This window comes from Chiloscyllium plagiosum, unplaced genomic scaffold (assembly GCF_037043375.1).
Source record: "Chiloscyllium plagiosum isolate Xiang-an unplaced genomic scaffold, Cpla_swu_hap1 HiC_scaffold_27, whole genome shotgun sequence".
Lineage (NCBI taxonomy): Eukaryota > Metazoa > Chordata > Chondrichthyes > Orectolobiformes > Hemiscylliidae > Chiloscyllium > Chiloscyllium plagiosum.
This window is the reverse complement of record NW_028270165.1, coordinates 66378577-66398677: the sequence shown is the minus strand read 5'-3', so window position 1 is coordinate 66398677 and position 20101 is coordinate 66378577. Positions and strand designations below refer to the sequence as shown.

The following is a 20101-nucleotide window of genomic DNA, read 5'->3' as shown; positions in this document are numbered from 1 at the left end:
GCACTACACTCTCGACTGCTTTGAAAGTTCAGTTCGGCCGCTTTAAAATACTGTGTACAGTTCTGGTCGTCACGCTGCTGGAGGCAGGTTGAGGCTTTGGAGAGGCTAACGACACGGTTCACCACGAAGGCTTGGTTTGGTGGATTTTGGCTACGAGGCGAGATTGGGCAAAACTGGCGTTTTGTCAGTTGAACATCAGAATCTGAGGGGCGAGCTGATAATGTTTACACATTGATGGGAGTCACGGAGAGAATGGATATTTGATGTATCCCCGCCCCCCCCGACCCCTCCCCGCATGTCAGCAATGCCAACGACGTGGGGGTCATGGATTTTAGAAGCCTATCGCCAGATACAATGCATATCAATAGGCGGTGAATAAAAGGAAATGGTCACCTAGAAATGAAAGGTTTGTAGTTCAGCAAGTCGCCAGACTTCATTACAATATTCGAGGGCCAACGGTTCTGTTTATGAATTCTTTGATCTATCAATAGCGGGATCACTTAGCTCCATCTATCTCCTGTTTGTCAGCTTCACCAAGTTGTCCCTTTCACTTTTAGTTCTGCTGTCCTGATCTCTAAACATACAGGAAAAAAAGGACACTTGGATTCTGACAGTGAGAAAAATTGATCACTGACGATGGAGCAGGATCCATCCCTGGCATCCAACACAAGCTTTGGTGTAAAATCTGAAGGGACTTCCAAACTGGGCGGAGAGGTACGATTAAATATATGGAAGGAGACAAATCTGGGGGTGGTTGCCAAAATTGGAAGTGGGATCGTTTTGAAAGTAGTCTTCTTTGCTAACTTCGCCAGATCTGCCTCTCAGTTTTAGGTGTGCTGTGACAATCCAAAACAAGCAAGGACACCGAGACTCTGAAAGCTGGGAAAATTCATTACCACCGACAGAGCAGGGCGCAGCTGTGGGATCCTGCACAGTTGTGGTGTAAAATTGGCAAGGTCTTGCAAACTGGGGCGATTTTGGTGTATCGGTGGGGACTAAATATTTGAGAGAACACAAATTTGTGGGTGTGAAGGGGAAAACTGGGAGGGCACAAAATTTCAGAGGTGCTAATTTGACGGGGGAGGTCTTGCAAAGTTTTGGAGGGGTCCAAATGCGAAGGTGGGGAAATTGTGGAAGTATGTGAATTGAGGTGTCAATATCTGAGGGCCAAAAAATTGAGGGAAACATTTTGTGGGCGGAAATTGAGTGTCAAAGTGAGCCAGAGACAAAAAAGACATAAAAGAGACTGGCTGAAAGAAAGAAAACGAGATACAGACGGCATGTCTGTGCCTCCGTCTGTATTCAATGAGGCCTCTGTTGCATTTGGGGGTGAATCCACTGAAATGGGGTTAACACCCATCCACGTTTCTCTCTGTCTGTCCTTCTTGTGTTTAAAGCCGATGGTCATGTTGGTGTGTGCTTCGCTTTGTGTGTCTCTGTGCTTTTGTGTCTGTGCGTTTATTTCATACTGCACTATGACACACTCTGTACTGGAGGGACATTTGAATGATGGAATTAATTACCAAACCAATGAAAGGTTCAGTTTCTCCTTCTTTCGTTCAAAATGGTACAATGCTGACCTCTGGTGGCATCCCCGCGCTACTACATAAGCGGAAGCATATTTTTAAGGGGGAATTATCAAAGTCTGTGAATCTGTCAGGTTGCACAATGGTTTCATTCTTCAAACGATGTCTTTGGGGAGAGGGAGCAGTTGTTTTGTTCTGATCCACGTTGCCCCTGAGATATCAGTGGGAGGATAGGAACAAACCCAGCGCTTGTCTGCTCCCCTAACTTTTGAATTCTTTCCTCACTGAACAATTCAACGTGTGGAGTACAAAACATAACAAATTGCAGAGCCTCATTCCTGATGAAGGGTTTATGCCCGAAATGTCGACTCTCCTCCTCCTCGAATGCTGACTGACCGGTTGTGCTTTTTCAGCACCACACTCTTTGACTTTCCAGCATCTGCGGCCCTCACTTACGACAAATTGTAGAATTCACGACAGGGTTTATCATGTCTTCTTACAAAACGGTTCACTCAGAACTGCCTGGATGCAGTTGCAATGAAGATGCACCATTAAATATATAAATTGTCAGGAATACAGCTCAAAGATAAATCATTTCCACATTGCATGGGGAACACGCACTTTTCTGAACATGTGGATGTTTCATTCTAAGGGAAAACGTAGTACAATGTCAATCTATTCCTCACCAGATTTTTTTTTGTGTGTGTCTATGTCTGAGTTTGAGCATGTCTGTGGCTGTGTAGTATATAGTAGCCTCTCCGTAACCGCAGGGGATACGTTCCAGGACCTACCACTGAATCCCAAAACCACCATTTCCAGGTAGGGATAGGAGCAAATTCATTTATTTTAATGGGAGAAGTACCTTCCCAATAATCTCCTGGCCCCAATTTCCCTATAGTATGTTCGGTTCAGGGTAACTGAAACCACGGAAAATGGTTCCACGGATACAGGGGACAACTTTTATGTGTCTATGTGGTATTAATGTGTTTGATATGGTGTTTTTGTTGGTGTGCTCGTGTGGTGTTTCTTTGCCTTTAATGCAACTATACGTTATTCCCTCTCTTTCTACCTTGTTCTCTGTTGCTGCTTCATTCTCCCACCCGTCTCTCTCCATCCGCTCTTCCTCTCTCTCTCCTCTCTCTATATCTCTCACTGTCTCGTCCTTGGTCTGTCTCCCTTCTTCCTTCCCTTTCTCTCCTGCTCTCACCCTCTCTCTACCTCTGTCCCTCTTCCAATGTCTCCCTTTTTCTTTCTCATTCTCTCTGTCGATCTATCCTTTTCTCACTCTGTCTCACACTCTCTGTCCCTCAATCTACCCCTCTCCAATCCTTCTCCCTCTCTGTGTTTCACTCTCTCTCTCTCCCACATTATCACTGTCTCTCTAAATGTCTCTCCTCCGAGCATCTTCCCGTTTCTTCTATGCACTGTCTCTGTCTGTCTGTCACTCTCTTCCCTCCTTCTCTCTCACACGCTCGCTCTCCTTTCCTCCCTCCCCTTCTCTCTTTATCTATGCCTGTATTCCTGTATCTCTCTCTCACACACATATTCTCTTCCCTGCCTCCGACCCTGTCTGTCTTTATCTCGCTCTCAAACCCTCTCCATCACCTCCATCTTTTCTCTAACTCCCACATTCTCGCCCACACAGCCGTCCTTCTATGTCTCTTTCTGTAGTTCCCTCTCTCTTGCTCAGTCTCTCAGTCGCCCTTTCTCCGCCCACTTCCTTTCTCTCTCTCCCCAGGGATGAATTCACGGCGATGTCAGTGCAGACAGTGTCAAAAAGTTTGCCCACACAATCGGGATGCAGGGAATCCCGCAATAACAGGACCATAGGTGATCAGATCGAACTCCCAAAATCCCATTAGGGCATTAGGTGTCACCCTACAGCTCATGGTCTGCAGTGGTTGAAGAAAGTTGTCAAACAATTGTGTGGAATTTAGATGAGTTGCGGTTTGTGGGCAGAGAAATAGCACTTGGAGCTTAACGCGGGCAAGTGTGAGGTGCTGCTTCCGTTTATTGGTGGGTGAATTGAGCACAAGTGCCAGGGAGTCAAGTTGCAGCTTTGCTTAGTTCGCACTTCGACTGTTGCATTCAATTCTCGTCACCACATTACAGGAAAGATGTCCAGTCTTTCAAGAGGTTGCTGAGAGGTTTACGGTTATGCTGCCTCCATTGGAGGTCATGGGTTACTAGGAGAGGCTGGACAATCTGTGTTTCCTTGCTCTGGAGCGTCGGAGATTGAGGTCTTTAAATTACTGAACTGCATATATAAGGTTGACGGGTGGAATCTCTTTCCCACATTTGAAATTTCTAATAAGACGTAGCATGAGTTCAAGATGAGAAGGGGAATGTTGAATGGAGATGTGAGGCGGATATTTTCTTTGCACGGAGAATGTTAGGTGCCTGAAACGAACCTGTGCAGTTCTGGAAGGAGGTACTAACGAGAGGTTTAAGGCTGTTTTCGATCCACACAAGGATATGCAAGGAATGCAGGGAAATGAATGTTGGGCAGGAGAATGAATTAGTTTAATTTGGCGTCATAATATAAGCACACCTTAGTTGCCCGAATGTCGTTTTTCAGTGCTGCGCTGATATACGTTCTATGTCCTTGGGCAGGTCATCATGAGTCATAACCTTCCCATTGTGCTCTTGCAAGGGGGTGGCCGGACGAAATTTCTTTTTATTCATTCACTGGATGAGTGCATTACTTCCTTGTGTTGTTATTACTTAGCCATCTCTAATTGCCGAGACGTGAATTAAGAGATTTTGCTGTGGGATGGGAGTTTCTCTCCCATCCCAAGTAGAGATGGCAGTTTCTCTCCCTGAAGTCCATTATTGAACCAGATGAGCATTTCCATCCACCAAGAATGGTTTCGTTCGATTCTTATATCCAGAATTTTCTAAAAAATAAGTTGAAATTCCAACATACGACCTTAGAAGAAATGGAATGCCTTTCAGAACGGAGTGGAAGAGAAAGTTCTTCAGCTGCAGAGTGGTGAATTTGGAATTTGTTGCCATAGAAGGCAGTGGACGCCACGATATTGTGTATACTTAACGCAGAGATAGACAGGTTCTTGATTTTAAAGTGTACCAAAGGTGCCACAACGAAGGTGGTAAAATGGGGTTCAGAAACTTGCCAGGTAAGACTGAAAGGCAGAGCAGACTCGATGGAACGTATGATCTAATTTCCGATCCTTTGTCTTATGAACTTAACTGGAACCTAGTTCCGAAGAACGTTACCTTGGTCTGGATTAACAGTTCAGTGAGAATTGTCACTGGGCCATCACCCTCTCCTATGAGAAGCTCTTGCTAAAAATAAAATATGGATGTTCCCTCTGATGACGTGGACATTGGGAGAGGGTTGAGCAGTGAGTATGGGAAAAGGTGAAAATATTAAGCAGAATATTTCATCAAATGAACAGGCGCTGACTGCACCCTACAGTCCCACCTCTGTTTGCTGAGGAATGCATGCTGCCCACCCTAACACTATACACCACTCAAGACGGGTTTCCCTTCTGTTAACCCTGAAATAAGCTCAGAACAGTCACTCTTAAGACAGGTTTTGCACCCGTCTCTTTCGATCGTTATCTCGTTCCTTATGCTGTTACCATAGAAACAGCTTAAACTCAGCTCCGGATCCTTAGTGACGGTCACAGTCTTATAGGGATCGAAGTCTCCCAACACAGTGAATAGGAAATGATTTGGAACATTTGCTGGCATCTCTTGGCGTTACCTGGTTTTGAGTACATTGAAAAATTTGAGTGAACGGATATTTGAACACACTCTTCAGCTGCTCTCTGACTTTCGTCTGGATATTGGCATCACCCACAGTGTTCGTGTGATGCTATAGCATGAAGCCTAATTCCTAGACAAATACGTTTATCCAGACAGACAGACACCCTAAATGCAACATTTGGTTCCAAATCGAATACAGCGTTACTGGTGACCACAACGGGCGAAACTTGTTGTGATAACACACAGCAAAATGATAGATTTCCATTGACTCTCTATTTCTGGATCTCTTGAACTCTGGCCAAAAAGTCTCCTGCCGGCTCTGCTTGTGAAAAAAAAATGTACCAGACGGTGAAAACATTGGGCAGCTGAATCAGGACAATGGCTGTCCGTGGTGAAAATGTACTGGAGAAACTCGATTGAAACCCAGATCCGAGATTCTCGAACATCTATCGTTACAAGGCAAAACCAGGGCCTATTCATGTGAAAATAGGAAAAGAAAGATAGCGAGAAAACACAAGCGACAGTGAAGGAGGGAAAAGAGAGCAAAGAAAAGAGATGGAGAAAGAGAAGAAAGACAGCAAGAGAGGGGACAAAAAGAGGGAGAGACACAATGAGAGGGTATGAAAAACAGAGGCCAGAGTTAAGAGTGGGAGAGAAAGAGACCGAGACACAAAGGAATTAACAGAGAGAGAAAAAGACAAACAGAGAGAAAAATATAGAGATCGAGAGTGAGAAAAAAGAATTGATAGTGTGATTGGAAGGAAAACAGGCACGAGAGAGTTAGAGAGAAAGAGAAAGCAAGAAACAAAGACAGAGAGAATGATAGAGATAGATAGCTAGTGTGTGTGAGAGAGAAATATAGAACGATGGAGAGGCAGAGAGACTTTGGGAGAAAGAGACAGAATTACAAAGAGAGTTAGAAAGAATGAAAGAAAAGGAGAGCGATGGACAAAGAGACAGAAACAGAGAGAGGAAGAAGTTAGTCAGAGAAAAACAGGAGTTCAGGAAAGGAGCAGAGAGACTTATGAAATGATAGCATGGGTCTCAGCTTTTCTCTCTCTCAATTGTTCCACGTCATTCAATGTTTTTAAGGCAAAGGTAAATTTTTGAACAGTAGGACTTAGGGTGAACGGCCGCATGGGTTACTGGATCTGAGTCCACAAAAAGATCAGTCTTGCGCTGAGCTTCGCTGGGGTACTATAGCAAGTCTGTGAGAGAGGTGCTTTCCAGAGAACACGGTGGTGTGGTTAAAGCTTTCCCAGGCTGAAATTTAGCCATTTCTTTTTCTGCCCAACTGTTTATATGTCTCACTGTGTTACATCTCCACCTATCGTTTACACTTTCACCTACCTTCTGATGGATATACAATATGCAAACATCTTACCAGCTACACTGAGTTCTGAAGAAATGTCACTGAATCTGAAACGTGAACTATGCCCATATCCACAAAATGCTGCCGAATCTACAGGGTGTTTCCTGCAATTCCTATCTCTGCTTGCGATGGAAGTTTCAGTGTGAGGCATTTTGGGAACAGTGATCATAATTCCGTAAGTTGAGTTATGAATGCGGATAATACTAGTCCTATAGTAAAAGTTTTAAAATAGGGGAATGCAAATGATACCCGCATATCAGTAACTGGAGAAATTAAATTTGACGGCTTATTTGTGCTACATCCATTTTGGACAGGCGGGATTCTTGTGAATGTCAGTTGATCAGAATTCATGAACCCTACACAGTTAGACAGCATGAAAACAGGCTCTACTCTCCAACTGGCCGTTGGCGTCAAAGATTACCAGACATTAACCTGCCCCATGTTTAGGCGTTTGTCCGATAATCCTTCAAATCTTTCCTTTTCGTGTCTTTTTAATGTTGTAACTGTACCTGCTTCAATATATTGCTGTGAGAAAGGTAGGTAAGACTGGCAAAATTCATAACCACGGATGACACGAGATTCTGAAAGTTTAGTCAAAGTGGAATAAAAACAAGTACGTCTTTTGGAAATTGAAATAAATCAAGAGCCTTCAGGAATGTAAAGGGTGCTGTATAAATTTAAATGAGGAACTAGGTGCGCTAAAAGAGGCCAAGAAATGTTCTTAAAAAGTGAGGATCTCAAAGGATTGCCTAAGTATTTTCATAAAAAGAGAGTAACTGGCGATATACTCAAGGATAAAGGAGGGAATTTATACTTGCAGCTGGAGGAATTGGACGAGGCCCTGAATGAATACTTCACATCAGTATTCGCGAATGAGATAGAAATGATGGTGGCATAGGGAAAGGCTCCTGGTCTCTCACAATATCTCTCTCTCACTCTCTTTCTCTTTCTATCCCTCTTGTATTTAAAGTGGCACCGTGCCACATACTGCTGGCTTCCCCACTCGACTGCATAGGGGATGGTGAAGAGTGAAAACCCTCAGAGGTTCAGTCAGAAAGAGAGAGATTACCTCGCAGCAGTATCAATCACACATATACACACACACACACCCACACACACACGTGCACACACACGCAGGTGCACACATGCGCACACACAAGCACACATGCATTCCATTCGTGCGGAGGGGATTGCAGTTGTACTAAGAGTTACCTCGAGTGAAACATACTCATGTTCAGAAATGTGTTTGTTCCTTTTGCAACATACTGTATTTGCGCAGTATTCCTCACTTTATGCACACTGAATAGCATCTTTCCATTTCAATTGTATTCAGGCACCTCGGATTGAGCCGCTTTTTTGTAAGGAGACATGGAGAACTGTAATGGAATTTCAGAGACATGGAGAATTGTAATGGTTTGTAAAGTACTCTTTCAGACTTAAGTGAGAAAAGAGTTCAAAGGTGCTGGGGGTGAGGCCAGCGCAGTTCATCTCCTTGTGCTTATATATCAGGGGCAAAATAGATCACAAAAAAAGTTTGTGTGTCTCCAAAGACATTACTTGAAGAACTAAAAAAAAGTTGCAGTCTGAGAGATTCACAGGTTTTGATGGTTTCCCACAACAAAAACCATCTGTTTGTGCAGTGGCATGGAGGGTGGAACTTTATCCATTAAAACATGGGAGGGGCATTGGGGGTGAAAACGTGCGGGCCGGAGAGAGAGAGAGAGGGACAGGGCCGTGGTTTCGTTACTTTTAGATTCATTCATTCATTCAAACTTCCCTCCAGGCCAAAGTCTCTGCCTCTCTTTGATCCCATCAATGTCTGCCGCTCAAAATATTGTTCCCCAAATCTCTTCCCCCTCCCCAGGAATTGCCATCTCAAGTTCCTCCCTTCCAAGATTTCCTGCCCAACTTAATTAGTGCTCCCCAAAATATTGTTTAGCCCCCATATTCTCACCTACGTGCACCACACCCCAATCCCCCTTTTGCAAGACCGACCAAACCCTGTGCTTGGTCCCACCGATATACCCTGCTTTATCAGCAGTGATGAATTCTCCGAATGGTCAGATCCCAGGTGCTTTTTCCCAGAACATTTAGAGAGTGGTGTCCAAAAGTGCGGTGCTGGAAAAGAACAGCAAGTCATCCAGCGTCGGACGAGCAGGAGAGTCAATGTTTCAGTCGGAAGTCCAAGCATACCTCAAAATGAAGGGTCAACTTGGTGAAGCTAACAAACCAGACTACTTCCATGACAACTGTATAGACACCAAGTGAGAGACAGAGCTCGACAATCCCACAGGCAACTGACTAAACAGCAAAAAGAAATTCCAAAACACTAACAGGCACTGCGACCCGCCAAGACAATGCTAACACATGACGCTATTTTCCAAACATGAAGCTATTTTGCACCACCTGGTCCAGATCGCTCCATTTCCTGTCTATTCAGACATCAAGGTGTCTCTGACAGATTTCTATCCTTTCTGCCTCCATTACCTCCTCTGGCTGCCATTCAAGGCACTGACCATCCTCTGTGTTAATTTTACAAAACCTTTAAACTTATCCACTTTTACCTGAAAAACATGTCTCGGTGTAATTGACATTTCTACCTTGAGAAAAAAAATACTCCAATGATCCATTGTACCCATGCCTCTCACCATCTTGTAAATTTCTATCAGGTCTCCCCTCGGACTCCGACGTCCAAGTGACAACGAATCAAGTTCATGCAAACTCTCTTCGTAGTTAATACCCTCCACACCCGTCAACATACTGGTCAGACGTCTCTGTGCCCTCTCCAAAGCCCCGACATAATTCCAACAGGGTGACAAACAGAAAGTGATGCAATATTCCAAACGTGACCGAAGTAAATGTTGGTCGCCTGCAACTTGACTTAGAAACATATGCTCAATGCGCTGGTAGATGAAGACAAGAATTCCATACGCCTTCTTCATCACCTTACCCACCTTTCTTGCCACTTTTAGAGAACTGGCATCCCTCTGTAGGCTAAGGTTTCTGAAATTTCTGACAATGATTTTCTCCTCCCATGCTGCACTCAGCCTTCCAAAATACTCACAAAAACAATAACACTCACACTCATAGGCACAGTTAAACAATCACAGACAATTACACCCATTCTTACTCACTCACTGACACTCGCAGGAATTAACACAAACACAACAAATGCACTAATACCCTCATTCATTGACCCTCATACACATTCACTGTGGCATTGCGGTCGACAAAGAGACACAGACTCGCAAAACAAGCATGAAACCGCCGCACTTTTTACCGAGGAAATTCAATTTATATTGTACATTGTCACGAACAGCAAGATTCACAGTTCACAGAGATTATGGCGATGCATGGAAGATTTTCATTCATTTAAAAGCTGGCTCTTGCCCTCCGTTCTCTCTCTGGCTATCTTTCCTTGTCTTTCTCTCGCCCTTCCTTGGAGAGAGAGAGAGATAGAAAGAAACAGAGAGAGAGAGAGAGTCAGAGAGAGAGAGAGAGAGCGAGACAAAGAGAGAGAGACAGAGAGAGACACATGCGCGCACACACACACATACGCACAGTGTGTGCGTGTGTGAGAGAGAGAGGAAGAGAGAGAATCCCATTGCCTTGCTCCTCTCTGCATATTGTCTTTCTGTAACTCTCCTTCTGAGACTGTATCTTTTCTGTCCCTCGTTCTTAATTTCCGGATCTTTTCCTCAACCCACCTCTCACTCTGTCCCATTCTCCACCCAGTTCCTTTACTTTGTATCTGCCACATACTCCTTCAGTCTCTCTTTCACGCTCCCTTTCTTTCTCTGTTTGTTGTTCTGCCTTACTATTTCCCTCTCCGTGTATTTCTGCCTCACTCCCTCTCTGTCTCGCTCTCCTTCTCTCCATATTTTTCACTGTCCTTCTCCTTGTCTCCCTCATTCTCTCTTTGTCTCCCTCATTCTCTCTTTCACTCCTGTGTTCTCTGTCACCTTCATATTTTCATTCCAAATGATGATCTTTCTATTTTTCTCTCACGCCAGGCTTGTTTGTCTGACTTTTTTCATTCTTTGAAAGGATAAGAATGTCACTGGCTAGGCCAGCATTTATTACCAATCCATTATTGTTGAGAGGGCAGTTAAGGGTCAACTTCATTGCTGTATGTCTGGAGACAGGTCTAGGCCAGACCAGTTGAGGATAGAAGATTTCCTTCCATAATGAGATTAATGAAAAAGACAACAGACAATGGTTTCATGGTCTTCACGAGACCCTTCATTCCAGATTGTTTATGGAATTCCAATTCCTCCATCAGCCGTGGCAGGATTTGATGCCGGATGCCCAGAACTTCGCTGAGTTTATGAATTAACAGTCTCGCAATAAAACTGTTAAGTAACCGTCTCCTCCTTCTCTGTCTGATTTTCCCGTTTTTTTTAAAATGCAGTAGCTTTGTCCCTCGATTATTAACTCCCAGTTACGGCCTCTCTCTCTGTTTGTTTCTTGCTCCATCTCAGTCTTTCTCCCGCTCTCTCCCTCCCCTGCTCTGTTTGTCTGTCTCTCCATCTCTCTCTCTGTCTTACACTCTGTTTATCACTCTCTCTCTCACTGACTGTCTCTCCCCTATATCTATCTCTGTCTCTCTCTGTGCCTGCATCTCGCTCTCACTATCTCTCTCTCTCTCTCTTCACATATCTCTGTCTGTCTCGCCGTCACTGTCTGTCTGTCGTTCTCTCTCTCTCTCTCTCTCTCTCTCTCTCTACCTCTTTGTTTCTCTCTCTGTACACTTCTCTCTCTTGAATTGTCATTTAGGATTTGGAGGCATATGGGATATGATCTCTATTCCTCTCCCTGACCCCACTTCACCTCTCTGACCACACTTCTTGCCTGCCCCACATTCTCACAATGGGAGCGTGTTGGAATTGACTGATTAAAGAATGAACTGAAGAATTGGTTAAAAGGATATTTTAGCACATTCTGGAACTGCTCTCTGAACTTAGTCTGGGTAACAGCATATATCCCAGTGTTTGTGCAGCAGCTCAAGAGCTGCAGCATGAAGCCTAAGTCAAGCAAATATCTATCTATCAAGACAGACCGATATCCCAAGTGCCACATCCGTCTCCACATGGAATAAACCATTAACATTGACCACAACAGGATGAAATTGGTCGACATTGCAAACAGTAAAATGATCGATTTTTTTCGACTCTCCATCTCTGCGTCTCTCGATCTCTTCCCACTGCTTCGAGCCCACAGTCTGCGGCGCGCTCTGCTGGCCATTGCAATGTGCCTGACAGTGAAAACATTGAGCAGCAAAATTAACGCAAACGGGATACAGGGATTCAGAATGTTGTGGACTAACTCAAATGCTGCCCAAACTGGAGAATTGGTAACGTTCGCCCTGATGAAACAGAACCAAGGGTAGTTCTGCATCCAATACTGGCCACTGAACATAAAGTACCAGAAAAAGTTCTTTGAAGAGCTCAGCATAGACACTGTCCCCAGAACCACAGCCGCCGTTTTCTCATTGCAATATTTACTTTTCAGCTTCTGGCAACAAATGGCCACAAATCGATCAAAGGTGAAGGTGACGGTGAACCAGACAGAACAGTCAGTGGCTGCATAAAGCAGGACAGCGTGGATATTACACACGGGGATTCTGCGAAGGAAAGTAAACTGGTCACGATAAACAATCGGAATGTGTCTCAATATCAGGTCGAGGATAACCACCAGTTGATCCGCCACTACCATAGCTGACAGGTAATGTGTAATACATTTGGAGAGACCACATTTGTTGCAGGATAGAATCATAATCGTCAGAAAGTTAACTGTGTGGAATGGGAAACAAACAAACAAAAATGAAATTACCCATCTGTCCAGGGTACATTTAACAGTTTTAGCGAGGTGTTATCCATTTTTTTTGTACAGTTCTAATGCTTCCAGTGAAACGCTTAATTTACAGCATGATGAATAACAAGTAAACAGAACAGCTGTAAGTCGGGAGAGATCAAACCACAACAGCTGTAAGTAAGTTGTCAATAAATCAGGAATGCTGATGGGACGTGAGGTGGGGCCATGGGACAATGGGCTAATTGTTGAAAATGAGGACAATGGGAGAATGGGAGTGATGCATATAGCGTCAACAAAAATGCAATAGCTATGGTGAAGACGGGAAGGAAGAAAAGATTTTCACGGAGCAAGACACCAGCGGCACAAAAGAACTTCAAGGGAGTTCGAGGGCAGACGTGAGTGCAGTGACCATCATTGGGTGCTAGGGCAGCTGATATGTCTGAAGGTGAATAAATTGTCTTGACCCGATAGAATTCACTGAGAGTTCAGAAGGAGAGAGGTGAGAAGAGTGTAGCGGCATCTTTCAGGAATCACTGGAGTCAGAGAGGGTCACAGAGGACTGGGAAAGGGCTAGCATAACACCACTGTTTAAGAAAGGAGTGAGGCAGAAGAGAGGAAACTGTAGACTAGTTACTCTGTCCTCAGGCATTGGTACGATTTTAGAGTCGATTATGAGATACAAAACTGTGGAGTACTTGGAAACACACTCTTAAATAAGGCTGAATCAGCACGTCTTCATCAAGGGGAGGTCATATATGACAGGTCCGTTAGGAGACTTTGAGTAACTAATGACCACGTTAGACAGTGGAGAGCCAGTGGATGCAATCAGTTTGAATTTGGAGATGGCGCTTGATAAGAAACCCGTCGGGAAGTTGCTGAAGATCATCAGGGCCCATGGTGTTCCACGTGCAATCTGATGGATTACCTATGTTTCCTCAGACTGCATGCTAAATGTATTCTGCAAAAGACGGAGAGGTGAATATCACTCAAATAGCATCAGGTAGATATGGTCACCATGCTTCAGTAGTTAGGACTGTGTGTAGTATCACTACCTGAGGTGCCAGGTAAAGGAGCTGGGCAGGGACTTCAGGAAGTAGAGTGGAGGACACACCCTTGTCTGTATCAGTGGTGCTGAGGTGGACGAGGTCAAGAGCTCCCTGTTGCTCGGAATAAATACCACCAACAATCTATCCTGCACCAACTACATCGACGGTACGGTTAAGAAATCAGGCCAGTGCTTGTACTTACTCTGAAGGCTAATGATTTTCATCTTGTTCAAATAACTTGGACCTTTTATTTGTTAAAATGTACGATAGGAAGCAGCACAGCGAGGGATGGTAACTGCCCGGCCCAAGACAGCAGGAATTACAGAGAACTGTGTACACAGCCCAGTCCATCATGAAAAACAGCCTTCCACTCACTGACTCCATCTATCCTTCCCGCTGCCTCGGGAAAGCATCCCAAATCATCAAAGACCCCTCCCATCTCGGTGCAACTCTCTTCCACCCTCTTCCACAGGGCAGATAACAGAAGAATTTGAAAACAGGGAGTAACAGATTCAAGAGCCAGTTCTTTGCTTCTGTCATCAGACGTTTGGATGGTCCTCGCACGGGCGGCACGGTGGCTCAGTGGTTATCATTGCTGCCACATCACGCCATGATTCCAGCATTGGGCGACTGTCCGTCTTGAGTTTGCACATTCTCCACCTGTCTGTGTGGGGTTCCTTCACGTGCTTTGCTTTGCTTCCACTGTCCATAAAAATGCAGGTTAGGGTGGATTGGCTATCCTAAATTGCCCCCATAGACCAGAGGAATGTGTAGATATATTAGTTGGGGTAAATATAGGCTAGGAGGAATGGGTCTGGGTGAGTTACTCTCGAGAGGGTCGGTGTGGGCTGAATGGCTCTGTCTCGATTCCATACTTATTAGTGTTGCCCTTTCTCTGTCGCTGTTACACTATACTCTGCATTTTGATGTATGCATGTCATGTATAATTTGGATGGGACACAAAACAACGCTTCTCATTGTATCGAGGTGCACGCGACAATAATCACATCAAATCAAATGGGAGTTAGAGGATTGCATAGTTGTCAGTGTGTGAGAGGGGAAAGGTGAACACTGGAAACATTGATTAAGATTTGTGGCTCATAGAGATTGTAAATGAAGGTTATTTATCTCCCTCAGTGTGCTCTGTCATTCAAGGTCATGGCTGGGGCTGAATGTCCACATTTCCTGACGACCTCTTAAACTTGGTAACTTTTCGCCGCAGTGGAATTTGAAGAACCCATCCACTTCTCCCTTAAAACATTCTACGTACTCAGCTACCACCAACCTTTTAAATTAAGGACTATCATCGAGTCAGAGATTCGTACTGCACAGGAAGAGATGCTTCAGTTCCAACTCGTCTGCACTGACCAGGCATCCCAATCTGATCGAGTTCCATTTCCCTGCACTTGGCTCCCATCCCTGTAAACCGTTCCTATTGATGTACCCATCCAGATGCCTTTTCAATGTTGTAATTATACCAGCCTCCTCTGATAGCTCATTCCATCCGCACAACACCCTCTGCATGAAACAAACATACACACTCCAGGTCCATTTTAAATCTTTCGCCTTTGACCTGTGCCCTCTGGTTTTTGACCCCCCTCCCCACTCTCCGATTAAGACCTTGAATATTTACCCTACCTATGCCCATCATGATTTTACAAACCCGTGAAACGTGAGCCCTGAGCCTCCAAAACTCCAGAGAAAATAGTCCCAGCCTATTCAGACCCTCCCAATAGCTCAAACCTTCAATGCTTAGTGCTCCAACTTTTACATTTTTGATAATTATTAACCCCAGTTACATTACAATTGGTCTGTCTTCAAAATATGTGAACTGGCATTTAATTCTGAAGACCAAGTCTTATTTTGGAAGGGAGTGGCCATTTACTCCTATTTAATGCAGGTATTTTACATCCAGGCCACTTAATCAACGGAGTAAAAAGAATTGGGAAACTGATATGACAGTTCCTTAAATTGTGAAATATAACTCTTGGAACTGCTTGTTAAAATAGTTAATGTGTTGATGTCGTTCAGGCCCAAAGACAGATTATTGATCTGAAGCATGCTGTAAATTTTAATTCAAGGTTATATAAATAAAATCAGCTCCAGAACTGAATAAGTAACGACTAATCTGCAATTCTATTAACCGTCAGGTTTACTGAAGGTTGCTGTTAGGACTTCTAGCTTGGGAACTAGTTGCCGTGGTGGTGGGGATGTTCGCTGAGTTGGGAAGTTGATATACAGGCGTTTTGTGCCTTCAGTAGTTTTCTCCAATCTCTTTGCTCAAATGTCTTTCCATGATTACACGGAACATCATAGATATACAACAGTGAGCATTCTAGACAGATCATGATGGAAGGAAGGTACCCTGTTACCACTCCGTGCTTTTAAGTATTGTCTATCTATCAGTGCACCGAATATACAACATAAAAAACAACTATCTACCGGTCGATGGCTTTGCAAAACTAAACCTCACGTTGTGTTTATGGGTCTGCTTGCCGAGGTGGGAAGTCGAGGTGGGAAGCGAACATAGTTTCCTGCAGATCAACACTTTCAAAGCATTCTGCCTCACTCTTTCAAATGAGACATTCATGGGCGGCACGGTGGCACAGTGGTTAGCACTGCTGCCTCACAGCGCCAGAGACCCGGGTTCAATTCCCTCCTCAGGCGACTGACTGTGTGGAGTTTGCACGTTCTCCCCGTGTCTGCGTGGGTTTCCTCCGGGTGCTCCGGTTTCCTCCAACAATCCAAAGATGTGCAGGGTCAGGTGAATTGGCCATACTAAATTGTCCGTAGTGTTAGGTAAGGGGTAAATGTAGGGGTATGGGTGGGTTTCGCTTCGGCGGGTCGGTGTGGACTTGTTGGGCCGAAGGGCCTGTTTCCACACTGTAATCTAATCTAATCTAATTGTAAGTCAGGTGCCAATCCCATCCCTCTCATTTTCCTTGTTCCCCTTCATGCAACTTTCATGAAGGGGAACAAGGAACATGAGGAGGGAATCCTGCAGTCAATTGTCTTGGGGCAGCTCATCTCATGGAAAAGCGCAAAGTGTGTCAAGAATTGACTAACTTTTATACCCTGCATGCCTTCTACTTCTGCACTACCAATTTGCACTGATAACACCTCTGACCTCCAACTCACACGTGACACTCTTAAACAACACACATAAAAGGCACAAACACGCACACACAGACAGATACACACACTCATACACAAAGACACACACTCTCACACACAGAAACACACACACACACACACACGCTCTCGTACACATACAGACTCATACACACACACAAACGCGCACACACAGACAAATACACACACGCAGACGCACTCTCTCTCTCACACAGAAGCACACACACACACGCACTCGTGAACATACACACTCATGCACACAGACTCATACACACACAAACGCGCACACACAGACAGATACACACTCTCACACACAGACACATCTCTCTCACCCACAGGAGCACACAGGCACATGCACACGCACGCATCCACACAGACTCATACACACGCAAACACACAATCGCACACATACCAGAATGATATACAGACTGATACACACAGACACACACTTTCCCACGCAGAAGCACACATACACTCGCACTCATACACATACACACTCATGCACACACACACACGTGCTAAACGTATTCCAGAACATGTCGTGGCTCAGCAAATGTTCGAGTACTTTTTCCCAGTGCCCAACTACTCAAACAGTAATATCAGAAGTTCTCCCCCGTATGAAAACTCCTATCTTATCATCGATGCAAATCTGGAATTAAGCTGATACAGCAATCGCACCCTTGCCCCACAAGGCCTTGAAACTGATAGTCTGCCTTTCCATGGAGCACTGACCAGTCATGACAAATCCAATGCACAAATCTACTGGCAAACTATGAAATGAAGACCCATTATTTCAATCAAACTGAGACTTAATATATCAATGCCCTTTTGGTCCACTGTGTTGCATTATGGTAAGAGAAATCAGTGCAGGACTTTTACACAGTTAATGGTGGGGCACTGGGGTTTGTTATCGATCATAGGGACCGGGGGTGGCGGGAGGGGTGAGCAGGTACACAGGTAGTCAAGAAGATGAAGAAGGCATCTGGTCCGCTTGCTTTCTTCGGTTATAGCGTTGAGTCTGGGAGTTGGGGTCTCACGTCACGGTTGTACAGGACATTAATGCGGCTACATAAGGAATACTGAGTTCAGTTTTGTTCGCCCTGCTGCGGCAAGGATGTCATTTAACTGGAAAGTGTCCAGAAAACTAATACGAGAATGTGACTTGAACTGGATAGTTTGAAATATGTGGAGAGTCTTGGGATTTTGTTCTGGGCAGCGACATGCGCCCTAACAGAGATTTACAAAGCCATGAGAGGCATAGATACGGTGAATAAGCCAAGGTCTTGTCACTCAGGTACTGGAGTCCAGCAATGCATGACATCGGTTTAAGATGAGAGGGGAATGATTTACAAAGGAACTGAGGGGCACCTTTTCCACACGGAAGTTCGTTAGTGCATGGACCGAGCTGTCAGAGGAGGTGGTACAGGCAGATGCAGGGGAAAGTGGGGAACTGCAGATGCTGGAGATCAGAGTCGAGAGTGTGGCGTTGTGGAAAGATCCTGATGAAGGGCTTTTGCCCGAAACGTCAATTCCCCTGTTCCTCAGATGCTGCCTGACCGGCTGTGCTTTTCCAGCATCACACTCTTCGACTACACGCAGATACATTTACAACAGAGGAGACGTTTGGACAGCTGCGGGAATAGGAATGGTTGACAGGGATGTGTGTCAATCGCAGGCAAATGGGACTAGTTCAGTTCAGTTTTAGAAACCGGGTCTACCTGGATGGGGTAGACTGTAGAGTCTGTTTCCACGCTGCCTTACCGTATGACTGTGCTGAAAAAAAGTTACATATTCAATTTTCTGCTTCATTGAACTACAGATGGGCTATCTGAAAGCAGCATGTTTATTCTGGGTTCGTCTATGTCAGATTGTATGTGAGGAATTCAGGACAGAACACTTGTTTTTTTTTAACGTGAACTGAGGGTTACTACAATGCAGTATCAAATGATTAAAGGGGACTCACATCAAACTAAAGTTTGAATTGTTGAACAAAGGGGGGCATTGAAATGAAAGATTGAACATGTCGATATGTCTGATCAACTGATAGTTACACATGGCTGACATACGCCCATGCTGCAGTTTCTTTGTTTTAGTTGCACCTCTGTCCTTGCCAGATCGCTGACAAACCGTTTTCGTGCACGTTAAGACACAGAGAATAAATGTTGAAAAAAATTATAAGTTAAGATCGGCTTTCAAAACTATCTCGTCTCGAGAAAATTGCATACATCAGTCGACACTGAAATTACATATCTGTCTCTATGGACACCTTTGGATTAATTATCCCAGATGGAACCTTATTCGTAAGCAGAAACAGTCAAGCTTCTTGAGTGTTGTTAGAGCTGCTGACTTGTACACAAGTGTGGAATATTCTATCACAGGTCTGACTTGTGAACTCTTGGTTTGGAAGAGGCGTTGGGAGCCTGGAGGGGAGTTACACGCTGCAGGACTCCCAGCATCTGATCTGCTGTTGTAGTCACTGTGTTTATCTGGGGCTGGGTCTAGTTCAGTTTCTGGTCAATGGTAACCCCCCCAAGATGTTGATGGGGGCTGTGGGGGAATTCGGTGATGGGAACACTATTGAATATCAAGAGAGCAATGGTTAGATGTTGATAATAGGTGGGTCGGGTTGTGTTTGGTGATGATAACAGCACTAAACGTAAGGGGGCGACAGTTAGAAACTTTCTTCTTGGAGGTGGTCATCAACTGGTCCTTTTCTGGTGACGAATGTTACTTGCCCCTTGTCATCCCAAGCCTGAATATTGTCCTGGCCTTATTGCATCTGAACACAGACTATTTTATTATTCCAGGACGGTGAAGCAACAGAGTCGGGTTGGGACAGATTTCGGGTCAGAGATTAATTGAGAGAGTGCGGTATCCCAGAGGTAGTGAACCGACTGGACAGCATCAGTTATTGGCTGTGTGGGAGATGTGATGTTTGACAATTGAGCAGAGGTGGTGACTGGCGCAGTGTCTTGCATATTCTCAAAATTATACTGACAGCAACAGAAAGACAGCGCAATGTCGTGCTGAAATAAAATCTCCAGGTAGAGAGACTCACCAGGGACTCCAACGAGAGCCAGGAGTGGATAATAACCGGCTTGAATAATATGAAGTGCAGACATAATCCGCTGTGTTAATGTTATCCACTTATAGTCTGAGGAAAGCAAGTAAATTGCCATGGATAGACTCCTCTCCGTTCTTGTGCCATTCACCTCCATTGCTCCAAGATTCTGATCTGTTCTCTCCCTCTCCCTCTGGAGCTGCTGATCTCGGGCAGTGCGGGAGCTGTTTCTCCGGCTTGCAATGTTGTGCTAACATAATGCGAGCAATCCCTCATTAATAGAAACAGTAAGATCCCCAGGGACACCTGCAGTGAGGATCCACTGGGAGATTTAATGATAGTCACTGAGAACACAGTCTGAGTAAACCCCTTCCAATAAGACATTGTTTTTACTAGCACCATGATATGGAATAGGTCT

At 44.7% G+C, this 20101-nt stretch overlaps 1 protein-coding gene across 1 annotated transcript; it reads right to left on the bottom strand.

The window, feature by feature from the left end:
* Positions 1-11433: 11433 nt before the first annotated feature.
* Positions 11434-19840, bottom strand: LOC148144514 (putative G protein-coupled receptor 139). The gene is made up of 2 exons (XM_087975370.1): positions 19681-19840; positions 11434-12422 (listed from the first exon to the last, which is right to left on the bottom strand). The coding sequence occupies exons 1-2, from the start codon at positions 19838-19840 to the stop codon at positions 11434-11436; spliced, it is 1149 nt and encodes a 382-aa protein (XP_087831496.1).
* Positions 19841-20101: the final 261 nt, after the last annotated feature.